The following is a 13,814-nucleotide window of genomic DNA, read 5'->3' on the forward strand; positions in this document are numbered from 1 at the left end:
CCATCTTATAGTATAGTTGTCAAATAAACAATAAACATGTAGATCTGGCTTTAAGAGTCTACTTTGATATTTAGACATTCATCTAATAAAGGACTCATGTTCAGAATATATATAAATCTCTAACATCAATAGGACAATTCATAAAAGGAGGCCCAAAGATTTAAATGGCCCCTTCAAAAAGGACGCTATCCAAATGGAAACATGAAATGAGTTCAATCTTGTTACTGGTCAGGGAAATGCAAAATGAAACCATGATGATTTACTGTTGATGGCTGAAAGTGCATAAATAAAAAAGCATTCATAATACCAAGGACTAGGAAAACAGATTCTCATACACTTACAGTGGCAGCGTCAAAATGGCACTTCAGTGAACAGTTTGGTGGTGGTGTACGTACCCAAGTTGAATACATTACATTCCAAAAATGAATACATATGTGCACCAAAACACATACATAAGGTTTATAGGAACTATTTGTAATAGCTCCGAAGAGAAAGCACAATGCCCACTGACGGTAAGATTCATGAAGTGTCATGTATTCATATAATATTATACAGCAAATAAAAGTGAAGGCACTACTGCCACATCTAAAATGTACCAGTCATTTCCACAAGGTTGACGGAAAGAAAACACACACAAAGGGTATTTAATTACAATATGAAGCGTGAAAATAGGTACCAAGTTTATAAGTCTAAATAAAATGGTTTTTACAGTCATGATTGAATGAAGACATGAAGGTGGCCTTGAAGTGTGACAATGTCCTATTTCTTGATCTGGGTGGGGATGGTAATGAGCATGAACACGTTCTAAAAATTCAATGAGCCTAAGATTTATGGGCTTTTCTGTTTACATATTACATTGCAATAAAGTGTTTCCAAATTTTTTTAAATGATTTAACTATATGTGGTGGGTGTGACAGGAATACAGGCAGTAGGGAACGCCTAAAACTGATAAATTTAAAAAGTTATGTAACACACTATCTAAAAAATAAAAACAACCACAAAACAATTAGAAGTTAAAAATGGTTGCCCTCAGGGCATGGGGAGGGGCTGTTATTCACTAATTTCTGGTCCTAGAATTTTACAGGTTAGAGCATTTCAATTCTTCTCAAAGGAAAAATAACTGACATAGGGAAAAATGTAAACCGTTTCCTACAGTTAACAATGCTGAAGTCCATCCACTAGAAGAAAATTCATTCTGTTTTCAGGCAAATTATGGTTTTACACATTAAATTTAAAAGTTAAGAAATTATATAAGGAAATGACAGATGTTATAACATCACCACAGTTTTAAGTCAAATGCTAATCGTTAAGTAGGGTGGAGGTGAAGGGTGGCAGGATTTGTCACCCCAAAATACCCACTTTGCAATAAGGACTAGTTTGAGTTAAAGGCACTTAAAACAGCTGGTGCAGGAAGGTCACTCTGACTCTTCCCCCTTTCTTCCTAAAAACAGGAAGTAAAACCCCCATAGACAAGATGTCCTTCCTACACCAGAAGGAAAATAACTCTCTTTCCAAGGACAGGATGTTGAGGCTGACAGAATTCTATACAAACCTTATTAAAATAATGGTTACTTTCCTCTAGGCTCTCCACAGTTACTTTTCCACAGTCACCTCTCTTTGCAGCATCATCGGCTTTAATTTTGCCACCACTTTGGGGCTTCCTTTCAAGGGCTCCCATAAAACCTGAATTTTACCTCTAAGAGGGTAGAAATAAAATTTTACCTCCCCTATAGAGGCAAATCCCAGGCACCTGCTATTCTGTTAGTGCACAGCATACAATGCTAGTTGTTTACATCCCTGTTTTCTCATATAAAAGTAGCAGCTTGCTACAAGAACCAAGTGATAAACTTGATATGCAGTGTTGCTCATGGATGAATGCTCTTATCTTTAGCTTCAGTTAGTTCAGTTCAGTCGCTCAGTCGTGTCCAACTCTTTGCGACCATGGACTGCAGCACGCCAGGCCTCCCTGTCCATCACCAACTCCCGGAGTTTACCAAACTCATGTCCATTGAGTCGGTGATGCCACCCAACCATCTCATCCTCTTGTCGTCCCCTTCTCCTGCCTTCAGTCTTTCCCAGCATCAGGGACTTTTCAAATGAGTCAGCTCTTTGCACCAGGTGGCCAAAGTACTGCAGTTTCAGCTGCAGCATCAGTCCTTCCAATGAATAATCAGGACTGATTTCCTTTAGGATGGACTGACTGGATCTCCTTGCAGTCCAAGGGACTCTCAAGAGTCTTCTCCAACACCACAGTTCAAAAGCATCAATTCTTTGGCACTCAGCTTTCTTTATAGTCCAACTCTCATATCCATACATGTACTAGAAAAACCATAGCTTTGACTAGATGGACCTTTGTTGGCAAAGTAATGTCTCTGCTCTTTAATATGCTGTCTAGGTTGGTCATAACTTTTCTTCCAAGGAGTAAGCATCTTTTAATTTCATGGCTGCAGTCACCATCTTCAGCGATTTTGCAGCCTCAAAAAATAAAGTATTTCACTGTTTCCCCATCTATTTGCAGATTAAACTGCCATTTATTTCCCACTGCAGTCTATGGATGACGCTAACAGGAATTATGTGGAAAAAGATGTCCCATGGTCAATCACATCCTGGAAACACTGGATTCCTTTATTGTAAGTCTTCCTAGAACTATCATGGAGAAGGTGATGGCACCCCACTCCAGTACTCTTGCCTGGAAAATCCCATGGATGGAGGAGCCTGGTAGGCTGCAGTGCATGGGGTTGCTAAGAGTCGGACATGACTGAGCGACTTCACTTTCACTTTTCACTTTCATGCATTGGAGAAGGAAATGGCAACCCACTCCAGTGTTCTTGCCTGGAGAGTCCCAGGGACGGGGGAGCCTGGTGGGCTGCCGTCTATGGGGTCGCACAGAGTCGGACATGACTGAGGTGACTTAGCAGTAGTAGCTAGAACTATCAAGTTAATGTACATGGTGATTCTCCAGGGAAGGGATCTTCTTTCACACCTCAAATGGTGAGGCAATTTTTAATTTATAGGGAAGAAACAATCAAGGAGAAACTTTTTTTTGATTGCGAGAGGAATAACGGGGCAGTTAGGAAAATATTTCTATTAGTAGGTTTAGGGTAACTTAGAAATCTGATAATCTGAAACTTTCCCCATGTCATAAAATCTTCCCTAGGGCTGATATGATCTTTCAAGATCCCCTGACTATTTGGTAGCATTTGTGAAGTACACCTAAGGTTTTTTCATGACTTTTCTGAAAAGGAATTCATTTCAATAAAACCACATTTGATAAAACTTTTTAAAAATGAGACACTGGGTGCCAAAAAGGCCCTCTGAATTTTTATTTTTATATTTTTCAAGTCAAGACTGTATGAACTCTGTATGAACTATCTAGGAGTTATATACCAGAATAAAAAGAATGAGCAAAGATTGTATAGGATATCTGATTCTTTTTTAATCTGAACAGAAAATAAGTATACAAGTTTGCTAAACAGAAGTTGTAAAAACTGAATGTCATGTATTATGGAATCAGTACAAGTTTTACTTCGGTAGTTGGTGATTCTTAGAATTAATTCTGCAAAAAAACCAAAACCAGTTATGCAAAAACAAGAATATAAAAAGCCCCTTTCTGAATCCCGGTTTGATAAACCTGACTTCATATCTAGCTTATTGATAATACTCAAGTGCAGTGCTCCCTGTGCAGATAATACACATAGTCATTAATGGTGGTTTGCTGAGATAAAATTGATTTCTCTTAGGGTACAGTTCAATATAATAACCCAAATATAAAAAAGTTATTAAAGATTCACAGAGATATACCAGTGCCTCAGGAAACATAATTCACCCACGTGCATAATTTTATAACATACTTCTTAAACACACAGTCACGGTCAAAGACAGTGATAACGTCGCATACTCAGTGCTTCACTTCATGTAGTGCATTCTTAAGGCTCATCTGGAGTTTAACACCATGTAACCACCATGCATCTAATGAATGGGCTTCTAACATACACAAATCCACTTAATTCATTAAAAATTCTAAAAATCTGAGAAGACTTTGAGCTTGACATGTAAGGATTTTGTGTCTTAATATCCCAATCACTGAGAAGACTAGGTGGAAACACGGTAACCCTGCCCTGTAAGCAAGAATGCACATGTACTTTCGTTGCATCATCACAAAGAACCCCCAAGACAACTCAATACTGAAGACTGTGAGGGGCATATTTATTACTTAGGCAAAGAAAATTCAAATGGCTTTCCTGGAGTCCAGGGTACCCCAAGACATATGCAAGGAATGAGGATAACTGTGGCAGCCCAAGAACTCTGCCACGGTGTCATAAATGCCATTATGCCAAGATGCACATTTTGATAAAACACTGTGATTCGTTTCCCGCTATCATGGGACACGAGAAAATGAAACTCAAGACTCTGGTTAGAACAGGACAAGTGATGACCCCAGTTTTAAATAGGGTTCTTCATTGAAGGAAAACATAGAGCCATAAAAGTCAAAGTAGCTGACTTCAAATGGTTTACATCCCAGGATGAATCAGGTTACACTGATTTAAGCCCAATTTAATTTAGGCAGGTTTTTAACCACAAGAATAAGGACATTCTTAGTACATATTAATAATTAAACCAACATATACACAATTAGCAATATCCTATATAATATTAAATGTTTCAATAACTTGTTCTTGATTATTTGGTACCTAATTTGTTGCTTTGTTTTAAAAAACAAGCTCAACTTTATTTTACAATGTACTTTGTATTTCTAATTGTATTGTGTAATTATTTCATTGAAGCTGGTACAATACAGTTCTCTGGGTTCTAGGAGCCAAATTCAACTGTATCTTCTGTTATCTGTTTGAATTCATAATTGCCTCTGCCATCCATATGCAGGTAGTACTACAGGAAAGAAGGGAGAAAGAAATCAATACATGAGAATCTTCTTTCAGTCAGGAATTTATGTAGAGGTTATCATACAAGAAAATGACTGGTAACAAGCATTTTAAGCCACTAAAACTTTCAGAAGTTTATACTCAGAAATGCATACCATTTTCCAAGGAAAAACTAAATGACAAAGTCTGCTCTTTTTAAAAATAGTCACAAAACACCTCTGCTTGTAGTGGATATAGCACTTTCCATTATGAGAACTAAAATACCAGACTTCCTTATTCATTTTAAAGGAACCAAATCTGTAAGCATCCCACAAATTAGAATGCTTCTGTCGCTCCACAACCAAGGACCTGGTCAACAGAGGTGCAACTGCACTACGTGCAAGCCCATCAGATAGGACAGCCTCTAAAACATTTACTTTAGCTGGCTTCCCAGATCAGTTCAGATCCTCTAACTTAAGGCTTTTTGTTCATTTGTTGACTTGGCAAAGGAGGAAAAGAGCCCATATAATTCCATCCTACAAAGATGCTTAGGATAGCAGCTACAAAGCCTTCTGTTTGATTTAGTGGTTTTTTTGTTTACTGAAAAGATCTTCTTTTTTCCAGTTTTCTATATTGTTAGTTTAAGCTATTTTGGATTCAACACTGCAGTTCTTTGTGTCACCCCCTCCATCACATGGTCAATGATCCGATGGTTACTCTGCTACTTGTCTACACCTCCAGGAGAAGAGGAAAGGGGAAAGCCAAGTCCTTTCAGCATCCTATGGTTGTAATGTTTATGAACTTCTGTGAAAACACAAAGGCTTGGATATACTTTAAACTGCCTTGATATCCAGTTAGTCTTCCATTCAATTAACAAAAATGGGAAAATTATAATGTGCCATTATAAAACTGTCTTTAAAAGTCAACAGCTATACACAATTTCATTAAAGTTTATTAAGAGCTTTCATACAGACTACATCTGATCCTCATGGTAACCTATGAGACAGCTAGGCAAGGATCAGTAACTCTATTATACAGAGGAAACAGTGTCAGAAACAGTGTTGCCTAAACCCAGGTATTCTGACTTCAAATTCCATGGTCTTCATTTAACCATCTGTACACTATCATTTGGACCATAATATTCCTGAGACCAAAGACAGTACTCTACATCCCTCATAACACTTACCCCAGTATTTGACTTTTTTTAAAAAAGGTGTATTTTATGGGACAAGATAGCCTTACCTCACACCCTTTCTTTCACCTGAAATTCTTTATCATTTAGGAAGGAAAGGAGGAAGGAAAGAAAGAGAGAAAAAAAGAGAAGGAGGGAGGAAGAAAGAAAAAGAGCGAGAGAAAGTAAGCAGGGAGAAAGAAAGAAAAAAAGGAAAGAGAAAAAATGAACTAAGCTGGGTTTATTCTTCAGGGCTGATCATTTTACATTAGGAAAGAGAATGGCACTATGACACTGCTGGAGAACCTGAACTGCTGTAAAACTCACTGTAGTATCTTTGTAAATTAGAGTGACCACTTAATGAATTCTATTTTATTATAGTGTGTGATGATAAACAGCTAACATTATAGTTTCCTCCTTGTAGTCCTGATTTCTGCTAAAGCTGTCCCTAAACTTTTTGCCATCTGATCCTTCTTAAGACTCTCCTTCCTTTTGGTCAATAGAGAATGGTAAGAAAAGGCTGTGATCAGATTATGTACATTTTAGTCAGTTCACTATGTAACAGTGATTTATAAAACTGGACAATCATTAACTGGTTCTCTAATACCTTTCCTATACAACTAGAGACTATCCATGTTAATATATATTATAGCTCTCAAAATTGACAACTACAATAATATTTCTAAAAATGCTATTTTATAACAATGAATTAGAATCACCTTTCCCCCTTAAATTATATATCTATAATGGAACACACACCAAGAAATCTAAAGTCATAATCACCTAAATTCATATTTGAAAATAAAACAAACTCTCACTACACCATTTAATATAAGAAATACAAACCTCATGGTGTTTCCAAAGAGACTTTCTATGTGACACAGTGAAGAGGGTAATGCCAACCTAATACAAGGAAAATGATTTAGGTTTACATCAATAACACAGAGTTACAAATTAAATTAGTTTATATAATTTAAGCTGTTAAGATGACTGGCTTCAGTAGCTATAGTTAAAAATCAACTGACACCAAATGTTTAAAGTAACACAAAGTATAGGCCTTCAACTACATAATAAAAACTAACAAGTATCATAGAGTCTAAGAAAGAAAAAAACTAACAGTTACTAGCTTAATTAAGTGTATTATTTTGTTTCAGGCACAAAATATATATCCTAGCATATTTTCTATTTTATTGTGAAAAATATATGAAAAGAGCATAAAGATGGTAAAAATAGCAAAAGGTCAAAATCAGGAAAATTAAATCAATATAGTATTGCCTACAATAAATCTGTTTTTTCAAATACAGTATAATCTTTACTAGAACTCCTTATTTTGGAACATGTCGTAGAATTCAGATTTTGGAAAAGCAGCATTTACCACTCCCAGAGGGTTCTGCGGTAGAATTCTTAAATTGACATATCAATGTTTCTGCAGCAACACATATGGACATGGACATTCGGTAAGATAAATATCAATAGAAGGGCTTAAAAATCTTCTGTTAGTTCAGGCCAGGTCTGGTTACCCAGTAAGCTTGCCACAAAACAATGAAAAACCTTTTTCAGTTTTAAAAGCTTACTGGATTTTAGACTGTGAATTAGGGTTTATGGACCATTCTTCAGATTTTCAAAACAACATCAAGAGATGTAGCTAGTTGCTCTGGATCAGTGACTCTCAACCGGGGAGAAGAGGCAGGATATTTCGCCCCGTAGGGGACACATTTCAAGGTCTTCTGACTGTCAAAACTAACAGTGCTAGAGACATCTAATGAGTTGAGATAAAAAATGTTGCCAAACATCCCACAAAGCAGAGGACAGCCTCCCACAACTAAGAATAATCCACCCAAAACGTCAATAGTGCTGAGACCGAGCAACGCTGCTCTAGGATCACGGTTTCTCAACATGGGTCTCTCGAGGCTGAGAAACAGGCTAGGGTAACCAGGACATCTCCACCATGAGTTCCAAATCTTATTTTCATTTTGAGAATTAAAAAGAATTTGGGTAAGTATATTCTTCTTATCACTTCTATCATGAAATTTAAGTACCTAGGTTCCTGTATACACTTCTGCTGGTACCATGTGATGACTACTGGTATTGTTTACAACTTTTAATGTGTAATAAGTTCGGGTGCCAAAGGAAAGGTTATCAGACAGGTCAGAAACTGCATGACAAGTATACTGGCAGTTATTAATAAAACATATATTTCAATGGTGCAACACAGATGTGATTTTTGAAAGCTTACTTCAGATATTATTTCTCTTATAATACTAAAATAATTAGATCAGATCTCAACTGAATGAAGGCATTCTTTATTACAGAATTATTTAAGTCAAAATACATAAGCAAAATTCAAAACAAGATCTGGACCTCTTCATATTATATTTGGACCTCACATTAAATCCAAACCAGTAGTTTAGTTTCAGCAAAATAGTATCAAATGTCTTTCTAATGCTGCATTTTGAAACTGTTTTAAAATTTCTTCTGTACTTAATTTGTAAGTTTGTACTGGTTTTGTAGCTGTAAAGGAGTTTTAAGTTCATACCTCATTTCATGTTTATCCATTTTCAAGTGCCATTTAAGTAATACAATTTATCAACTGGGGGCCCCACAGGAATTTTTTCTTTTAAATGGAATCTATACACAGGAGAATTGTATATTTTATGCAGACTTGCAGCCTACAGCTAGATATAAGAGGAAATTGCATGGAGCTTCTAAGTCACTAATCAAATAGAGACTACACTGTTTTATGTATAAGAGAATTCCACAAACACCTCTTAATACATTCCAATCTGAAAATTGTATAGACAAATGGATTAAAAAAAAAAAAAGACTACTATACTAAAAGAAGCCTTAGTAAAATATTGACCAGGCCAGACAAAAAAAAAAGATACATTAAAAGTTGCCAAATAATTAGCCAATTTTTTTAATTAAAAATTTTTTAAATTTTTCTTTATTAAAAAAACAAACGATATTTAGGTAAAGCTAATAGAACAAATTAAGAAAATATCAGTTTATTAACACTGAGGATAGGGAATGAGATAAAAGGGGAAAATTTTTAATATTTATTTTATATCTAACACATGGCTAGAAAGAATTATATACAGAACTCACTGACAATTTTCTCTTTTAGTCGTATCTATTTATCAGTTTAAAATCTTTATGAAGGCAAGATACCTTCCTTTGATAGCAATTTTGTCACTTCATAACTTGGAATCTTCTCTTTGGATAGATGTTTGGCTGGACACAGAGTAAACTGGGAGCAGGGAATGAGAATTTATCACACTTACCTTTCGACAATGACTGTAAATGTAGTCTTCCACATCCACACTAACGGCACTTGTACATTCATCCAAAATAGCAAACTGGGGCTTATGATAAAATAATCTTGCCATCTGAAGCATGAAAGGAAATACTCTGTATAATCAAATATCACACTACTGAATAAAATTAGTAAGCTAAAACAGATTTACTTTAAATGAAATATACACTTATATTCTTGTAAACAAAGAAGGAAATATATTCTAACTCAAAAAATTTACTTCTCAGAAACAAAAACAACATAAAGAAACTTGATTGCTTTCATTGTCTTCCCAAGCAAAGGGAAAAATGTAACATATGGGAAATACTGTTAAGAGTAAAGCAAAAGCTCTTGACTGATATGAGATGAAGTCGAGTTTTAAATTAATATTAAAAAATTCTCTAAACAAGATTAGAGGATACACATTTTAATGAACTCTTAGAATTCAGACTATAGATAACTCAATGCAAAAACTATTTTTAAACAGTCTGTTGCTTAAGTAATGCCAACTAATATTAAGTTGCGAATGTATATTCCTACCAATAATGTCTGAGTGCACATGTTGTATATATCCCTGTGGTCAATATTGGGCATGTTCATTTTGAAAAGTCTATGTAAATTTTATAAGTCAAAATTAACATCAAGACTGTTACAGCTTAACATTTCTTTGATTAGCAGGAATACTGAACCTGTTGCTGTTTATTTTCCATATGTATTTTATTTTCCAGGAATTATTTATCCTGACCCTTTGTCTAACAGATATTCCAAATTGTCATCTGCCTCCTAACACCAATCTCGATGATATAAGTGGGCACTTTCTATCCTTGCCCAATTTGTCTTCTCTGCAACACTGAACTCAGGTGCCCATTCCCTCCTTGAGAAAGTGAGAGTGAGACCATGGCGTTTCAAGTATCTTAAGCTGTTTTCTCAAGTTTCTTTTTCAGTGTTTTCTCTTTTGCTGGACCATTCAATGTTGGGGTCCCTGAGGGTTCATTTCTAGGCCCTCTTCTGGTTTTCCTATTTTGTTTCTCTGAGTGATCTTTTCACGTCTCATGATTTCAAATATTATTTACATTTGTAAACTCCCCCAAATATCTCTCCCACCCATACTTCTGTTCTAATTCCCAGGTTGACATAAAAATTCCTATTTAAACTTTCTATTTGGAATCTTACAGGACTCACAGACTTTAAACATCTAAAACTGAATGGATTTCCTAGATATCCCCCTTGAATCCATTCATCATTTCCTCCACCCCATACTGAACACTTCAGAGCAGCTGCTCAAGCTAGAAAGCTGTGAGTCCTGCCTGGTTTTCTCCTCCCCTACCCCGATCTTTAGTCCAAGTCAGCCCTGTGACATCTACTCACTTTCCCCCAGCTTACAATCATGTCCTCAGCCCAGAGCACAATCTTCTCCTGCCTGGATAACCACAAATAGCTTCCTGCTTCCTCCTTTGTGCCTCTTTAATTCTCCATGTAATCAGAGAGGATCTTCCAGAAATGTGAGAATTTCATTCTTCTACTTAAAACCCTTCAATGACTTCCCATTTGGCTTAGAATAAAATCCAAACTCCTTACCATGACCTACAAGATGCTGCACAACCTTATTCCTACTCACTCTCTACATTCCAGCACCATCACCTCCTCTCAACAACCAGGAGACAAGGTGTCATAGGCCTTAGAGGCTTAGTACATGTCACTTTCCTCCTGTCTCAAACGCCTCACTCTGTTCCCTGCATCATTCAAATTTCTGCTTAACGTCACCTTCTCAGACAAACCTACCTGATCCCTCCCAACCCAAGGGGGTCCCTTTTGTAACATCTCTGTAGCTCTTCACACAGCATAAACTACATTGTCTGTTTCTTTGTCTATCCCTTAGGCTGTAATACTCACAAAAACCAAGACACCGTTTTAATCACTCCTGCATACCTAACGCCTGTATAGCATAGCAGACATTCAAATATTTGATCAATGAATAACCACAACAGCTTTCTTGGAGTTTACATTTTATTTATAAAGGGTGAGGAAGGGGAAACAGCAAGCACACACTATCAAGAAGTTCAGCTGTGCAGAGAACGAAAGGTGTAGACAACCTGGGAACTTTGGTTAAGGGAGAGTTTGGCTTTTAGATCACGGAGACCTGAAAATATCTTTCTGAAAGAGGACTGCTGCTGCTACTGCTAAGTCACTTCAATCATGTCCAACTCTGTGCGACCCCATAGACGGCACCCCACCAGGCTCCCCCATCCCTGGGATTCTCCAGGCAAGAACACTGGAGTGGGTTGCCATTTCCTTTTCCAGTGCATGAAAGTAAAAAGTGAAAGTGAAGTCGCTCAGTCGTGTCCGACTTGCAGCGACCCCAGGGACTGCAGCCTACCAGATTTCTCTGTCCATGGGATTTTCCAGGCAAAAGTACTGGAGTGGGGTGCCACTGCCTTCTCTGGAAAGAGGACTAGAAGAAATTAAATATAGGTGTGTGTGTGTGTGTGTGTGTGTGTGTGTCAGGGTGTTGCAGAACTGAAGGAAAGGGATGTGATCAAGTTGGAGGAGGGAGGGTCCAAAAACACAGATGGAAACAGTTAGCCTAATTAGGCTTTCTCAAGAGGAAGGATGATATATCCTCCACAAACAGAAGAAACAAGAGTTCAGGACAGCCCAGTGCAAGGTTATTAAGAGGAGCGGTTATTTGAAAGCATTCAAATGCCCCTCCTCTGTGTTCCCAAGGAATGCTTTGCATTCCTTTGTCTCCACACTTACCACACTATATGGAAATTTTCTCATCATGTGTCTTTCTCTCTCCTACTATGTGGTTAGCCACTTGGCATTGCAATGCAAGGAGATTTTGAAGAGTATGAACATTGCAGTCATACTGCTGCCTGAGCTTGACAAGCCACCCACAGCCTTCTACCAGCTTTAGCATTTACTAGATATCTTTGCCTGGCAAGCCACTTGACTGTTCTACAGTTCTGTTCCCTCTGTGGAATGGGATTCTCGTAGCTCTCACTCACAGGACTGCTGAGAGAATGAAGTGAGATAACCTGCGTAAAGTGCCTGGCATGCTGCCTATCACCTATGGAGCACTCAATAAAAATTAGCTGTCATTTAACTGAAATAACAGCTTCTCTTTTTTCTTTAAGGAATAGGAGGTGAGTTATTCTGCTGAGGGTGGTGGGGTAATAATGGGGTAGAAGGCCTGAAACTGGCAGTTTTCATATGATTATCATGAAAAATGAGACAGAGGGACAAAAATCAGTAAAATGACTGCCAAGACATGCTGCGAGTGCCTGAAAGACTGGAAACCATGGGAGTGCGGTGGCAGCAATCCATCTTTCTCTGACTTTTTTTCCAGTGGTGCTCAGAAGCCCATGTACAGAAACGTCAAGGCAAACAGCTGCTCTTGGGGTCAGTATTCAAGTAATATGAGAAAACAAAAAGTGAGAAAGGAAGTTAAGGGGAAGAGATCACTTGTTCATCTAAGAAATATCTCCTCTGTACCTCTTATGTGCCAGGGTCTGGATTAGTAAGTCTGTGCTGGATAGGAAAGAAGGCAGAGTCAAAAGGGACCTGATAAATTGTAGAAAAGGAATGGGTCAATATTAGAGAGATCTCAGTGACTTTGAGGAACGGGAACAACTGCCAATAAGGTAAAAGAAATAATTACAAAACGGACTTAAAAAAAACACTCAAAATCTTATGACAGTGGAATCTCTGGTAAGAGGCTTTGGGCCTTTCTTCATACTTTTGTAAATATTTTAACTTTTCCATCATATATACTTTTTCATTTAAAATATATATATATATATCACTAAAGAGGAAGAAGAAGGAATAGTGGAGCAGAGGGACTTCCCTGGTGTTCCAGTGGCTAAGACTTCACGTTCCCAAATGCAGGGGGCTCAGGTTCTATCCCTGAGCAGGGAACTAGACCCCCAGACAACACAACTAAGAGTTAGCATGCAGCAACTTAAAAAAAAGATCTTTCATGCTGTGACTAAAGGTTCTGTTTGCTGCAACTCAGACCTCATGTAGCCAAATAAATATTAAAGAAAGAATAGTGGAGCAGAAAAGATGACTATGAGTCAAAGAAATAAAGCAAGCCAATCTATAATATTATCTGGAGCAACCCTGGCTGATGGTGCTGGACCCAAATGAGTGTAACGAAGGAAAAAAACATGTCACCCAATCACTCAACATAATGCCCAATCACTTCAAATTCTCACTCCTCCAGCCCAATATCCACTTTGAGAATGGCTGATGTATCTCTTCTGTTTATGACTTATTCATCACTCTAGATTAATTCCACCTTATAGCACTAGCCAAATGAATCACAACATCAGGTTGATATTAAGTTCATAAAGAATGGGTATGAATTGGGGGAAAACAGCATGCAAAACGTGTTCCTCAGAGTGGGAGGCAACCCTGAGGCTGGGTATAACCTGAAGACAGAGAGGAAGCAATTCAGCAATACGCCAACTCTTTTGCTATGTTTCCTTGG

At 37.4% G+C, this 13,814-nt stretch overlaps 1 protein-coding gene across 3 annotated transcripts in view; it reads right to left on the reverse strand.

Moving 5' to 3' along the window:
- Positions 1-3,443: 3,443 nt before the first annotated feature.
- Positions 3,444-13,814, reverse strand: part of ABCD3 (ATP binding cassette subfamily D member 3) — a 79,240-nt gene continuing 68,869 nt past the window's right edge. For 2 of the 3 annotated variants that reach the window (XM_068963114.1, XM_068963119.1), the window contains exons 21-23: positions 9,312-9,416; positions 6,877-6,933; positions 3,444-4,887 (exon numbers count right to left, since the gene is read on the reverse strand). In XM_068963114.1, the coding sequence (XP_068819215.1) occupies positions 4,810-4,887; positions 6,877-6,933; positions 9,312-9,416 (240 nt within the window). In that variant the 3' untranslated portion in view covers positions 3,444-4,809. Of the gene's footprint in view, positions 4,888-6,876; positions 6,934-9,307; positions 9,417-13,814 lie in introns of all 3 variants that reach the window. The other variant, XM_068963125.1, reaches the window with a different exon arrangement.

The sequence above is a fragment of the Capricornis sumatraensis genome, chromosome 2 (assembly GCF_032405125.1).
Source record: "Capricornis sumatraensis isolate serow.1 chromosome 2, serow.2, whole genome shotgun sequence".
In the NCBI taxonomy this organism is placed as follows: domain Eukaryota; kingdom Metazoa; phylum Chordata; class Mammalia; order Artiodactyla; family Bovidae; genus Capricornis; species Capricornis sumatraensis.